Here is a 16,375-nt window from a genome sequence, read left to right as displayed (position 1 = left end):
TGCTGCGATTGTTCCTGCCGCTGCTGGTGAATTGTTTTTGTTGGTTCTGCTGTTGTCGTCGCGTAAATTAATTTTACTGGCTAAGCGTAATTTAAAGTTAGCTTAAGCCTCCAGACATACGTAAACCCACATACCACAACTATAAACGCACACTCATACACATGTAGGCAGGACACCACAACAACATGGGCAAAGTGAACCTCATCCTTTGGGTTTTGGTTCTTGGCTGCTTCGTGCCTGTACGCCTACCCGCGTTCTGACCTTCTCTATGCAAATACGCATGCAATAACAATTGCTGGAGGTAGTCAAACGATGGCGGAGAGGGGTGGGGACAGCGCTTCACATGAAGTTCATAAAGCTTTTGCCAGGCATCGAGTCAAACCGCAGGAGGCAGGCGATATGAGGAGAGAGCAGCAGCAGCCGCTAGAGAGACCAACCATAGCCAAAGCCCACACCGGAAGTTGTCCGCTGTACGAAGTGCGACTTGTCAACGTGTACTTCCGGCCGCCATTCTTTGCCGCAACAGCACCAGAGAGCAAAAGAGCCAAGTCGAATGCGTGAGAGTAAATGAGAAAGCGAGAGAGGGAGACAGAGACGGAGACAGAGAAAACCCAGAAGCCACGGTTTGCGAACACACAGGAAGCAAGTGCCTCGGCCGCCTCCGTTTCTCCGACAAACTTTATGAATAATTCAGTTGACAATTTTTTTTTTCCTCAAACATACTCTATATAAAAATAGGTTCTCAAAGCATAGTAATATAATAATATTTGCAGTTATTATAATTTCTAATTATTTATTGAAATAATATGAGGTTTTCTAAACGCTCATAAATACTTCTATTATTTTGACTAAATTTGTTTAACACTTTTAAAAAACCAGCAAATTAGGTTTTATTAGATTTAATTAGCCGTCGTGATATTTTAGTTGTTCTCAATTCATATCTAGCATAACACAATACTTTGATTCAAATAAATTGTACTATCCTGGTGCTTGTTTTATAGATAGCGGTCCTTTTAAAAACATGTCTAATAATTATAAAATACCACAAATATTTTTCTGTTTAACTTAAAACAAATATTTAACTTTATCTATATTTAACAAAGCAGAAAATGAAACTATAATTAAAGTTTGTTTGCATTAGTTCTTTACGGTTCTGATTTTATTTTCAAACTGTACCAAATTCAAAATACATTAGACAGTTTTAAAGCAAATGGATAAGGTCTTAGGAATATGTATCCTGTGATCACTAATTGAAACTTGTTTAGCTAAATGATTGGCCCATAAGTCAAGCAATTATTAATTGTAATGCTTGTTATTTTTGAATTATTTTTTACCTTTCTGTGTTAGTAATATTTTATAGACTAAAGGGTATCACTTTGTGTGTTAAGCCCCATATTATTTGATTTTGTTGCATGTTTGCGGTTGCGTCTAATGTGCATTTGTCGCGGAATTGCATTTGGGAAAGTTGCCGAGGTGGTGAAAGGCAAGTTGAGGGGCAGCTGTCCCTCCCATCATCTCTGGCAACGTTTGCTAAAGTTGATGTTGTTAAATTTGTTGTTGATTTGCCGCATTGTTGTTATTGTTTTGCAAGTCGTTGACAATGTTGCTGCCGGCAGCAACAGCACCAGCAGAAGCAGCAGCAGCATCATCATCATCCTTGTTGCTGCTGCTGTACGTTTTGGTATGTTTCAACGTAAGTGATTTGGAAACACCTGCTTAACATGTTGCAAGGTAGTCACGAGACGCCATACTCTTGCCTTCTCTTTTTCTCTCCTCCCTGCCTGTCTCTCTTACTCTTCTATCTTTTGTGTCGACATTTATTAAGCTGGTTGCTCTTGTTGTTGTTGTTGTTGTTGCTGCTGCTGTTTTGTGGTTGCCATAACACAGTTTAGCTAAGTTGAAGGAGCAGCAGCCAGGTGGTTGGTTGGCGCTGTTAGCCTTGAAAGGAAGCCATTAACAGCCTTTGGGGCTGCTCTGTCTGTCTGTCTGTGTTCCTATTCTACTCTTCCACTTCGCCTTCCTCGACATCGTCGTCGTCTTGAGTATCCTCCAGTCAGCTCATAAACTTTTTGCGTTGTCCTTGTCCTTGTTTGCTGCTTTCATCTCGCTCGCTTTCCTCGCAGCAACTAACGTACATAAATTTTATGTAATAATTTTTCTAATCAGAAAATGAATATGCAGCGTCTCGTTTACTCACACTGCTTCCCCACCTCCCGACCTAGCTTTTCTATGTCTTTTAAATACATTTTTTAAATGCTGCAAAATGGCGTTGTTGTCATTGTTGTTGTTGCTGCTGTTGCTTGGCTGCTGTTTGTCATTCGCCGTTAAAATCAATTTACGACAAAATAAACACACGCAATGCTCCTACCTCGTGTCTCCTACTCCTCGGGCTCCACGATATTCCTCTGCCTGTCATTCTGGCATGGCTTCTGTTTGCATTGCTGCGCGTTTGTTTGTTTGTTTCCTGTTTGGCACTGCCAGCACCAGAAACCAACTAGGACCAGCCAGGACCAAGGACCGACATCTGCCGCTGTCACCTTTAATGTAGAAATATTTTTTTATCGTATCGTGCGTTCGTTCGTTCGCTGGTTTATTTCAACATTGACAGACAATGAAGGAAATATCCCATGCCTCATCCTCGCACTCGCACTCCCACTCTCACTCATCCACATCCAAGTTGGTTCCTCTCCCTCTCTTTTTTGCTTATCAAAATTGGCTTAAGGATGTGTGCCTACAAATTTAATGGCTTCTGCCTCTTACTCTCTTTACGCCTCTACGTCAAACCGCCAGGTTCAGTTGTATGCTATATTTTTAATGTGCTTTAAGGGACGAAAATAGTTTATGACTAAAAGTTTATGAGGGGTGAAGCTCATTAAGTGCAAATATCCAAATATAAAAGAACCAAGATAGAAGGTTTTTTAGAGTCAGTCGGAAGGAAGTTAGAGTTGGGCGGAAGCGGAGATGGAAGTGAAGAGGTCTAAACGCTAGTCCCTCATTAAAATGCAGTGAAGAACATTTGATATCCCACGCAAAGCTAGACAAACCAGTTTTAATTAGGAAAAAAAACCACAGGGAAGAAGAGCTCTGGCATGAATTTTTTCACAGGACAGATTAATACATTTTTTTTTTTTTGTCCAAATTATGCAATTTCCGACAATGCGAGCCCAAAATAGTACGTGATTTTGTGATCGGTTTGGTGTCGGTTGGTCTTATGCCAACTAAAGGGAACTAAAGTAAATTCTTGTTAAACCTTTAAAAATTTGAAATTATTATTTAATATTGTCGACTTTTTTCCAAAATTCATCGCAATGTTAAAAACTTTAAAATATCTCAAGTACCTTCAAAATTCTTCATTTTATTTCTTTATATTTGACAATAAAAAACAAAATCAAATACTTTAAATCAAATTCAGAAATATTTAGAATTTAGTTACAGAACTTTTATAAAATTTTATTAAACTGAACTTATATTAAAATAGCTAAGTTATTATCAATATAATTTGGTCGCCTTTCATACTCATAGTTTTTAGTGGAATATTTAAGTATCTTCTTTCCAGCACTCTCAATATTCGATTTAAAAGCAAAGAATTTTAATTGCATTGAACCCATCCCACAATAAAGGCCAAAAGCATTGAGTAATTAAAAATGTTGTTAACTGATAACTGTAACCTGTTACCAATCAGCGCAAGCTGTCGAAGGATGCCGCAGTCGTTGCCGCTGGTGGAGTCGCAGGTGCAACTGAAGAATGTTGAGAATGTTTTTTTCCTTTTGTTTCTTTGTTTCAGGCGAAATATTTTTGTATTTCTCTCCCTCAAAACAAATAAGAGCAATTTCTGGTTGAAGAGTGAGAGTTGAGATGGGTGTTTTTTGGGTAGGCAGCTGCTGCCCTGGCGGCCCAGACATTATTGCTCCCGCGAGGGCATTGTAAAAAGAAACTAGTTTGAAGCCGCCGCCAAATGTTGGCTACAACAACAACGAATGGCCGCAATGGGGGGAAAGAAATTCATGGGGGATTGGTGGGAGTGATGCAGGGTTAAGGGGCTGACTCTAGATGACAACCGCTTGACGATGATGATGACAAGGATAGCAATGATGGCGATGATGATGATTAGAATGAACGGCCTTCTAGGTGGGCCCCGTTAGACACAGTTGGGACTAGACCATTGCCTTAATTACGTGCAGATAAGAAAAGCAAATATAAATATAGCCACCCTTCTTACCTCCCCGAAAACGAAACAAACACATTTTAGCCACAGTGGAAACTCAAGTGAGAAGGAACTTTGCTTTATTTTAATCAGAAAGAGCAATAATTTGCTTCTGGTAAAGTCGGTATCGAAATCGTGTTTCCTAGTAGATGAAATATACCAAGAACCCTAAAAGAAATATAATAGGATGGCAAAAAATTATGGAAGATAAGAGTGTCAAGCATTTTAAAGACAAAAAACTCTGGGAATTGAATGGTGTGCTAAGGAAAGATAGATTATGTTTATAGGGTATTACAATATAGTTTCTATATTGAAAATTAAATTTATTATAATATTGAAATCAATTTCGGGTTATTGTCAAGAGTCTTTACTGTAGTGAGTGAGAAAAGAAAGAAACAAACTCAAAGTGTAACTTAGCTTCCATTGGAGAGCAACAGCTGCGCACACTAAACGCTTAGGGTATAAACATAAAAAGTCTATGAAACTGTCATAAAGCAGGCAATACAACTGAACGACCCCGTCAAGGCGGGAGGTGGTGTCGGTTGCTCTTTGGAAAGGAAATGGCCACGCCTCACACTTAGGTGGCAGCCGAGACGCCTCTAATGCGACTAGTAGGTGGCCTTGTCAGAGGCGCAAAACTCATTTGTAAGGCGGATCATAAAAAAAATAAAATTTTTTGGCCAGCAACAAAGAAGAAAAAAAAGAAATTAGACATAGACACACAGTCAGGGGGAAAGGCAGGAAGCCTCTTCATGTGGATATGGGAGATAGCAGGATGCAGGGCATCCTCCTGGCGGGGGGTGCTCCATGTCAGGGTATTAGAGTGAAACTTTTTTTTGTTCCCAACAGTTGTTCAATATGCGAAGCTTTAAAATTTTCCGGCAAAAATTATCTAACAAAATGGCTGCCATAGGAAATAGTTAAAGAATGAGCTAAGGGAAGTTATGGGGGGTAGGGCAAAACAGGGCTTAGGGGGAGGCTTAGCCATTTCATTTTTAGCTGAGGCTAGGTCGTATGTGTGTGTGTGTGTGTGGTGTGTGTTGTCTTGTGTATGTGTTTCGTAAAGATTATGCGCTTATAATGAAGGGCCGCAAGTTTCGGACCAAAAGCAAATCTCTACAAAATTGGCTTTTGAGAGCACATAAAATGTGTAAAAGGAGGGGTAATATGGCTTAAACAATGAGTGTGGAGGGCGAGAACAAAGACTCTAGCTCCCAGTTAGGTTAGGTTTGGTAACACTGTCAAACAAAATATGGCATAGCAAAATAATAACAGCAACAGCAACAACAACAGCGAACTGTAAGCAAAGGGCCCATAAATTTAGCCCAGGAAACGAAGCAAGATATACACCGAAACTCTCTTTTTCCCATACATACAAACATACATACATATGAATGTATATGACTTTAACATGTGTGCCAACACCACCGCTACTCCTCCAGCCGCCGCAGCCGCAGTCTCCTAGTAGGCAGCTCCCTTATGCGTCGTAAAACCTAACATAATGAAACATTATAAAAATCATAAAAATCAACATCATATTTATGCAAGAAAAACCGCAAGACAGACAAAAGACAAAGAACAAAACGAAAAAAAGTAACCAGAACAACACGAAAGAAAAAAAGGACGAAAAAGTGAATCACAAAATATGCATAAGCAACTGCTAAAACAGTAAACAGCATAAAATAACATAAAAAATAAAACAAAATTTACTTGAAACAATTTAGTAATGAAGCAGTCGACTTTTGTATGCCCTTAAAAATAATGACAAACTATTTTGTCTTTGCCAATTTGTCTTAAACTTTAAAAGCTTAAAGTTCAATTTAAAATATTTTTTCTTGGCATTGTCTACACAAATTTTTGCAGAGCTGCCATATTTCTAATATATTCTAATCTGTTGTATGTCAGTTATAATAGATCGTGTGTTTATTTAGGATCATAATAGGAACCTATGAAAAAATTACAGAATTATTTTACACAAAAGCTTAACAAAGCTGTAAACTGAAATAGAAACATCCTAATATTAATTTTAATATAATAATTTAAATAATATGAATAACAAAGAAAGTAATAATTGAGAATTCACTTTTTTGACTTCGCGTAAATTTAGATTTAGGTTTTTCAAGCAATGCATTTAGATGCTCTGTTTTCAGTTGCAAATGTTTTGACAGTGTGCGAGAGGCCCAAAAAAAATTATTGCTATAAATATGCAAAGTGTTGCATAAATATAGAGACACACGCACACAGAGATATGTATTTATATATGTATGTATGAGTGTATGGGTACCATGTTTCACAGTTGCGTGAAGTTCGTAAATAAGTAGACATGAAAATATTAGGAGTATGAGAGAGAGAGAGAGAGAGAGAGAGAGAGTGAGCCAGAGACTAGACTGAGTAGAACTGGGTAGAGGATAAGGAATACCAAACAAAAAGCGCGATGCTAATAAATTTTGAAGGTTTGCTGCAAATTTTCCTTTTGGCTGGTCGCTAGGATTATAACTTATGGTGGAACGAGGCACAGACTAAAACCACACCACGCCAGACCAAAGAAGATTATAGCCGAGAAGAGGTAAAGGGATCGGAGTGAAAAAATTCTATTAAATTATGCCAACTGAGTGAGGAGAATCAACTATGCTTTTGTATTTAAACTGTTTTCCTTATGCTTTGGCATTTTTATGGTAAAAAGAGTTATGTCAGTTCTGACCTTATCAGAGGGTGAGCTCGGGAGCTGGGAAAGGGGTTGAATGGTGAGGGTCTGTCTTGGATTTCGCCATATTAACATTTATTTTTCACAGTCATTTTGACTGCGGCGACAACACAGCAGAAAATTTTACTGCCAATGTTGCTGTTACTGCTACCAAAAGAAAGCAAAAAAAAGTAGCAAATAAAAACTGACAGTGGCAGAGTCAAGGATACAAGTGGGGGGATTTTCAAGGGGAAAAAATGTTGCACAACACGCACACACACACAAAAAAAAAAAAAAAAAACAGAAGCAAGCCAAAAACCACAAGCACAGCTGTATCTTTTTTTCAATGTTTGGCTATGCAACTGTCAGTGGTTTGACTTTTGCTTAAAGCTTTCTCCTCCTTCTCTACTTCTTTTCGCTAGCCACATTTATGATTTATGCACATTTCTCGGTTTCCTCCTCTCTACCAGTCTTTCTCATTGTGGAGAAATCTATTGAGAAATCAGTGACAGACGAGAAATATGCGGAGAAAACTGGACACACAAAATACACAGAGAGACAGGGAGACTGGCAGTGGCAATGGCAGTAGCAGCTGCTGGCTTGAGGTTGATGCATGAGATACTTTTCCTTTTACCATACCGCATTCCAATTTATAGCCACGAAATATTGTCAATATGAAAAGTCATTGCGGCTTTTAGCCAAGAAAGACTTTTCTACACAGAATAAACAGGGAAATGGAAATCAAGCAACACACAAAACAAATGCAGTCTCATTCAGCCTTATAAAATTTCAATTGAGAGAAACGAGACACCACCTATCTATGCCATGTCGTTCCTCATTTTAATATTTCCACATAAAAAAAGGAGCTTCAATACCCTGTAGTCATACGAAGAGGACATAAGCATAAGAAGAACAAACAATGTGACTAGATCTCATATTGTGGCATTTTGTCTTCTGATTAACTATCACACTAATAAATGTTTCATTTCGAGTCAATTCATCAAGCAGGCTCTAAATAAATCAAATTAACTTTTTATTAAAGATGTGCGGTCAGCGGTCAGCGATTTTCAAAATATGTTCATTCACTCTTTTTGAAAATAAAGTGTTAATACATCATCATACAAAAAAATATATGAAAACTGAAATGATCGGGCGTATTAAATGTAATCTTCGAAACTTTTATAGTTACTTCTTTTTCAAAGTTTCTTACTTACATTATAGTCGGTCTTCTCTTCAGGTGGTTGAGTTAGTGTGGAGCAGGTTTCTATCAGCCGAAGTAGGACAAATATACAAATATGTTTTGGTTCGTTGTCTTGATAAGATGCAAACTTCTAGAGAATGGCCAATAGCATTGCAAACAGCTTGATAATAATAAACGTACAGGCCGTTTGCAAGGATCTAATTTATTGGAAATATTATTTTTGAAGAAAAAGAAAATACTGCCTTATTTTAAATAGAATCCTTGGCATCTCTTGCCAATTGAGAATTCACAATGTTAATAATATTCAGTGAATATTATTCACAAGTTTAAATTGTCCGTATTTATAATTCATGAAAAACTTGAACCCGATTTGGAATGGGATTTGTGCTAAAAATGAAATTTAAAATTGGCTATAATAAAGAAATCTAAAAGAAATTTTTAAAAAATTTTGAAATTTTTAAAGTTGTTGGGCCAAAAATCGATGAAATGTAATAATATTGGTGAAAAATGAACACATTAAATTGGCATTTGAGAATGTCAAAGTATAGCGAATGTGAGCTTTAACCTTTGTTATTATTGCTGCTGTTGCTGTTGCCGTATAATGTATGGGTCGTTTTTTTTTTTTTTTTTTTTTATCAACACCTGGTGACAGTGACACTAAAACCTTTGGCAGGAATCAAGGGTGCTACTCTTGCTCCTTCTGTACCTTGACCTGTCATATCGCTGTCATTTGCACACATTTATCGTTAAAGAGGGGTGCCAAAAGAAGAAAAAGAAAGACAGGAAAAAAAGATGCAAAAAGAGGCAACTGTATCCAAAGCAACATCAGAAGCGGCACCAACAAATAAAAACAACAAAAACAACATCGCATAACGTAAATAGTTTAGCTGGCAAGGCCACACCGTCCCCGCTCCCCACTATCGCACTCTTTGTATGCTCCCTGGTCGCACCTTCCCTGTCTCTTTCTTACATGTCAGGACATTGCATTGATTTTGAAAGGCACAAAGGCGTAAGGGACCAAAGAAGACGGCGAAAGGGAGACACCACCTACCCAAAACGAGACAAAACTTGTTTCAATCCGTGCTCTGACGCTCGAGCAGAAGATAAAGTCAACACACAGCATCAAATTGCCAATAGAGAAACGACGGTTAAGGCGTGGCACTCAGTAGAGAAAGTAGCAGGAGCAAGAGGATAGCCATTTATAGAAATTTTGCACAAGAGCAAAGCAAACACTGTCATGGACCAGGACACAACACACACACAAAGAGATGGAGCCAAAAGCGGAGGCAGAGGACAGCCTGGAGTGAACCAATAAGCTTGATGGATACAGATACATGTGTCCATATTCCACTCTTCTTGCCCCTCTGCCACCCGAGAGTATTCTGGTTCCAGTCACATTTAGCATGAATGTCGCCTTTGCATAACAAATGTTAGCAACATGTTTCAATAATGAGTCCGCCGCCTACCGTTGCGCCAGAGCGAGAGAGTGAGAGGGAGGGATCTAGTCGCTGATGAGCAACATTGGTACAATTGAGACATACACTGCAAGTCTCTTTTCCATCATGCATTTGCCCCACGGTCAGACCTATTTGTTGTAGGGAGCTTCTGAGCTCCTACTTGAAACTCCCGGCACCAAATTAATCGTTTCCACTGTGCGGTTTGCCTCACTCCCCATGAACTCCCTAAGTCTTTGCCCCTCCGTCCTGTTGGCTGTGCGCCTCATTTGTTATGGCCATTTGCATAAATAAGTCACTGACTGTGGTTGAATCAGCTCCAAAGGGTAACAGGGATGGAGGTGAACTTGTTGGTGGTGGTGGTGGCAACTGGACACCAGAGTTGGCGGAAATTGTGTGAATAACTTGATGAATGTTGAGGCTGGGCTTTGGTGGACTTCTCTTCTGTGGTCTGGTTTAGTCTCTGGTCTAGTCTAGTTGGTGGTACTCCTAATGTGAGTTTGTTTGCTTGTGTGCTTGCTGACTTGTTTGACCTGTTTTTGTTATGCAAAAGTCGGAGCATTATGCCAAGTGATAGATCTGATAAGGGGATTACACAATATTCTAGATAATTTGTTCCGAGTTGCGTAGCATTTATTAATAATAAATGAATTGCAAATAGAATTATTTATCATATCTTGTCAGGGAATCCGCAACAAATAATCCAAATCGGAGAATATTTTCCCAAGGCCTGCCAATTAATCTGAAATTCTCCAATTACCATGTAATTATCAATAAAATCTTAACTGCTTAGCATTTCCTTATGTCATTTAAAAAATAAGATTATTAAATATAGTTAATGCAATGTGTATATACAAGTTCATTTGGCCACATTAATCAGATATTTTTAATAGAAAGAATAAGATTCCATAGGGTATATAAAGTTCGGTGTTAAATTTAGCTTACATGATTTCATTTATTTCGATGCAATTTGCGTTTTATCCACCTATAATTTGATGTAATTCTATCTTGCCACTTCTCACCTAATACCGACTCTGTCCCCCTATTTCCACACATCATTGCATTCACACTTATTTAGCCAACCACAAGGACAACAGCAAAAGCAGCAGCAAGGACACCCAACATTTAATGGCCGCATCAACGTAACACAACAACCCAGACAACACAGAGTCATTTCCAGAGCCAACACCATCCAAAAAACCCAATTCGTTGCGCCATTTGTCCTTGACGTTGAACCCTCAGTTTACTTGTTCTTCCCTCTCCCTTCACTTGGTTTACTCTCCGACTGCAAGGATGCGTGACAATATGCCGTTTAATTATACGTCACGACCCTTTTGTTGCTGTTGCTGTTTCTGTTGCGATATCGTACACACACACACACACACATTTTAAAAGTCAATTATCCGCACATAACGCACATCATTGAAGAGGGGTAAACTCGGGGATTCGGCTCTCGCATATCCTTTTTGCCAAGCGCGTTGAATTTAGCGCTTTTGCCACTTTGCCACTGCGCTTTCTCTGTTTCATATTTTCTCCACACTTTTTTTGTTTCGTTTAAACTTTCTCCTTGTGAGTTTATTATTTTTATGAGACGACTCCCCGGCATGCGAGACGACGACGACAACGACGAGACTTGACAAGACAGGATGCCCGCTTTTGGTAAATTGAATTATGTTACCACATGAGACGAAGACACAAGCCGCCAGCAAGCCATAAGATTCGATACTAAACCGATAATAACATAATCAGCCCCCCTGACTAAATGTAGATATATGTACCTATGTATGTGTATGTGCACATACATATACTTATATAGTTTGTCAGTCAATTGAAGCAACAAAGTGAGCTTTAGTTACCGTTAACAAGACATCGAATTCTAACCGCTGCTGGCATTCTGGAACAAGGATATGAGAAACTCTTAGCTACTTTGAGTTAGACTAGTTAACAAGAAACTGGTAATCCCGAGGAGCTCTGGGCTGGGCTATCTGATATGTATCTTCGAATATGAAACAAAAAGTTTTCTAGGTAGTTCAAATTTGTAACTTGTTTTCTTTGAAAAATGTTAACAGGAAAAGGTAATCATCTTTGATTACCTCCGTATTTTTGTAGTTCTTAAGATGCCTGGTATATATTAGCCCCTCAGTTGTAATTTTGACTTTAACTCTTTGTTTCAATAGTTTCTTGATCCATTGCACTAGCTTTTCTCCTAACTATTCTTTTATTCCGTTTAGAAGTTACTTTCCCTAGATATTTCTCAAAAATGATCTGTTTCATCTAATTAAATGTTCTAGTTGCATCATTATTGAATTGGTTTTTAGCTTAAAACGATTTGCATGCTTTAACTCTCCATTAAACCTAAAGATGACTTAAATTCATCGAGTAAAAAGTAAATTGCTTGAATGATGACAAAATTGTAAATGTAAAAAGCTCTTAAGTCAGTCAGTTAGTTGTTTTCTAGGTCAATAATCATGCTGCTTAGTGTAATTGTTCAATGCATTTGGAAAATAAAAAGGACGAGAGAGAGAGAGAGACAGACACACACAAACAGACACACTCTAAAGCATTACGTGAATAACCATTCAGGCAGAGGCATTGCCATATAATTGGCAACAATTTGCATAACAATTCTGCGACTCGACTGTTTTGCATGAGTCCTGCAACAACGGCAACAACAATAACAACAACAACAACAACGATGCAATGCAACATAATAAGCGAAGGGAAGCAGCAAAAGTAGTAGTAAGAGAAGAAGCACTTATTTTCACATTAGAAATTCCTTTTTGGCTCTAGCAAGGACATTGCTGGTACTGCTCCTGCTGATGCTGCTGTTGCTGTTGTTGGAGGCCCTAGCAGAGGCAATTATGTGCTTCGCTTGAGCTGCATCCCACATCCCACATTCAGAGCCATCCACCCACCCCACCCACTACTTCTTCAGAAAACTCAAGACACACGAGCCTCGTAAAAGTCGCTGACGGAAATGCAATGCGAATGTGAAAAAAATCTCAGCTAACGGTACAAAATGCAGACATTTCCATTTCAGTCTGCATATGTGTGCACTGTATACACACACACAACTTGCCTCATAAAAACTTATCAAAATTGAAATTTCTTCTTTTCTTCCACTACCCTGTACTGACTGAAACACACGGTTGGTTGCATGCTGCTGAGTTTTCGAATAGACAAACATTTTTGAAGCTATTATAATACTTTTATATTTAAACAAAATGATTATTATCAGCAGATTTGTTTGGCTTGGTTTGATCCAAAACATTGAATGACCTGACATGATTCGTAAAAAGACTATGTCGTTATCTCTCATAATATCTGGGGAAGTAATTATCACTGGAGGTTACTTGAGTTTAAATATGAGTTTAAAACTTTCCTACATAAAATGCGAATTCACTCTTGAACTAATAGTTGGAGGGTATCTCTCGGTCGTGGCACAAGTTGCATCACATCATGTGCACTCGCAAAAAGTTTATAAGATTCCAGTTTAATAATGTCGAGTGCATATGATTTTTGAGGTTGGCATATAAAATCTCATCAAGAGAAATTAAAAACTTAAAACACAAATAGCAGGGAGAAACAGAAAATGGATAAGGAGGAGCATGATAACTCACGCTCATGTACAGGCTTTCTCATATTTATTAAAAGGAGAAATGGAAAATGCTCCTCTTTCACCTTTTAGCCATGCAACAGTTTCAAGCTATTACGCTTGATTGAGTTTTTCCATTTCGTCTGCCAACTCATCTCGTATTTTCTTTCTACAATTTTTTTACTTCGAATTTTTGTATTTTTTTCTGTTGTTTTTTTGTTGGTTCTTTATTCTTTCGGCTAACAAAATGTTAAATTAATAAAAATGTAAGACCAAACCAAAAACCAGAAACCCACGGCAACCATATATATCCACCTACTGAGAAACCAAGCGACCCTTATGTACTGGTCCTGGAGGAGTCCTTGACTATACAAAAATTGAGCTAATAAATTTACAAAAATGAGTTCGACGCTTAATTTGCCATGAGCATTTTTCATTTTATTTCGCGCGCGTTTCGGCTTTGCCTTTGACACCCCGCATCCAGTTGCTCCTTAAGCCGCCATCACCCCGGGAGAAACAAGGAAAATAAGGAAAAATACTTGTCCAACAACAAAAACAAGTAGACTGAGTCAAAGAAAGCGCAAGCCAAAAGGAAAATGAACAGCAATGCGGAAACTGTTTTTATTTTGGGCGACGCGTTGAACTTGGTCAAAAGGGCAGACGGTGGTACTTAATGTAAACATAGTGAGATCTTCCTTTTTTTTTAATGTGATTGCAAAATGATTGGCCTGTAGATACTCTTCTCTCTTGAAGGCAAATACTAAATATAAAACTCGAAAGATAACATTCTAAGAATACAAATTTCATGGGAAAATATGATGGCAAACTTTGAATATTGATTCCCGCTAAGGCGTACGAAGAAAAGATCCGACTCAACTCTTAAAAATTAAAAAATTTTTAAATATAAACCAAAGCAACATAGCTACAACTATTTAAAATTTCAAAGTGCTTAACTTAGCTTAAGTAATTTTCCGCAATACTCTACATATTTACAGTGCATTAACACACACAACAAATGTTTTCAGAAACAAACATACTTTATGTAGGTTGTGTTTATACATATATAAGTACATATAAGTACGAATATATATGTATATAAATCTACCGCCATTGTAAATCAACTGAAAATATGCCCGCAGTCAATTTACATAAAGTACAACTTTTTGCCCATCCGCCGTGGTCCTCTTCTGGCCTCCAGCCCAATCCACACTTTACTTAATAAATCGTCTTCCACTCCCGTTCCCATTCACTTACTCACTCACTCTCTCACGATTCTTTGCTTCTTTCTCTTATTTCAGTTTGGACTTTCGGCCGGGTCGTGGTATTTACGATCTGCAAATCAAGAATACATCGTACAATCGAGACAATGGACGGTTTGAGTGCCGCATCAAGGCCAAGGGAACTGGGGCCGATGTGCATCAGGAGTTCTACAATTTGACAGTGCTGACGGCTCCGCATCCGCCGATGGTAACGCCCGGGAATATTGCGGTAGCCACTGAAGAGAAGCCCCTGGAATTGACCTGCAGTAGTATTGGCGGTTCACCGGATCCCATGATAACGTAAATGAAAATGAAAATGCAAATGAAAATTGATGTAGCAATTTCAGTTCAGTTCACACAGAATTTCCTTTTTTTTTTACCGCTGTTGTTTTTTATTTCATTTTTTTTTTTTCTTCGTGTGGTGGGTAGATGTTGCGGTCGGCGACAGTTTAAGGCACATCCTGTAGGAAGTAAATCACTTAACGGGTCGCCTTCATTAATAACCCACAGCTGGCTCATGCTTTTTTGGCACTAAATCGTTGGCTTTTCTCTTATTTTCCCATTTTTTTTATCCTTCTTTCTCTTTTGGCAGCTGGTATCGTGAGGGTAGTACAGTGCCATTGCAATCGTATGCACTGAAGGGCGGCTCCAAGAATCACTATACGAATGCCACACTACAGATTGTGCCCAGACGGGCTGACGATGGCGCCAAATACAAATGCGTCGTTTGGAATCGTGCCATGCCCGAGGGTCATACACTGGAGACCAGCGTGTCGCTAAATGTCAACTGTAAGTACACCAAAAACGAACCCACAAGCCATGAACCAAAGGCAAGAAACTATAGCAAAGGGAGTGAATTGTAGGTTATCCAAAAATTTATGACTCGCAGCCAGACAATTGTTATTAATAGACAAATTTTATAGCAGAAGAGGCCAAGTAGCAAGGTGATATATAACTCTTTGAGTTTTTAAGTGAAAGAAAAGTGTAAAGAAAACCCGAGCTTTTATTACCAATTAACCTTACGGTGAAAGTTGTTTCTCTTACTTTTTGAGAAACTCAATATCAGAGATAGACATGACAGACTCTTCACACAATAGCTCATAGGTAGCTCATCATTGGCTCATTTGTGCAGCCACTTCATAAGTAATAACACAGCCAAGTCTTTGATACTTACTGATAGTATAAAACTATGCTGCATTCTTTATAAGTTAAGAATTACGTAAAGAGAGAAAGTTTAAAATAAAATGTAATAAGGGAAATATTTGTTAGGCAGTAGCCCAAGAAAGTTGTCACTGGCCAAAAGGTTTGATTTGATTATACAAATTGATGGGACGTTTCATTTTAATGAATATGAATTATAAATTATGCTCTTACATAAAATAATCAGTTGCTTAAATTTAAATTCAGTTCAAGTAAAGTAAGTGTAACCAGGGAAAGAAATTAAATATGATGAGTAATATTTGATCTACTACACCCCTTGGATATCGACCAATGGCCCATATTAGCAAACTCTTCCTCTCTCTCTCTTTGCCTAACTCGCTTACTCTCATGGAGTTTTGTGCCAATGGCTATCAAGTTTATGTCTAAAAGGCCGTAACTGCTCATGGCAGGCTTTTGATGGTATGATGCCTTGATGGCAACTGACGTTCAAAAGGCAAACCCGGTCTAAATTCAATTGTTGTTAAATGTCTTGTTGGAGACCAAGAAATGAGTTTGTTTTGTGTAACCTAGAGGCAAGTTTTGACGTCTAAGGCATTTGCAGTGCCATTGCTACTGTTATTGCCATTGTGCATTGTGGCCCAAAATCAGCATTAAATGCACCTTGGAGGCATACTTTTACGAATTTGGCTTTGGGCCCGAAATTGGTCATTGAGCCACATAGAAATTGGGAGAGAGTTACACATGCTGCTAGTGACTTGCTACTAATGGATTTTAAATGAGCAACATAAATAGCAGAAACCAAAATTGCAAAAGGCTAG

At 38.3% G+C, this 16,375-nt stretch overlaps 1 protein-coding gene across 3 annotated transcripts in view; it reads left to right on the top strand.

The window, feature by feature from the left end:
• Positions 1-16,375, top strand: part of fred (friend of echinoid) — a 112,938-nt gene that overhangs the window by 68,788 nt on the left and 27,775 nt on the right. For all 3 annotated transcript variants that reach the window (XM_068289721.1, XM_068289730.1, XM_068289739.1), the window contains exons 4-5: positions 14,436-14,696; positions 14,989-15,185. In XM_068289721.1, coding sequence (XP_068145822.1) covers positions 14,436-14,696; positions 14,989-15,185 — 458 coding nt within the window. The remainder of the gene's footprint in view (positions 1-14,435; positions 14,697-14,988; positions 15,186-16,375) is intronic.

This window comes from Drosophila tropicalis, unplaced genomic scaffold (assembly GCF_018151085.1).
Source record: "Drosophila tropicalis isolate 14030-0801.00 unplaced genomic scaffold, ASM1815108v1 contig_1187, whole genome shotgun sequence".
NCBI classification, from domain to species: domain Eukaryota; kingdom Metazoa; phylum Arthropoda; class Insecta; order Diptera; family Drosophilidae; genus Drosophila; species Drosophila tropicalis.
The sequence above is the reverse complement of the archived record's forward strand: the minus strand, read 5'-3'. Positions and strand labels throughout refer to the sequence as shown.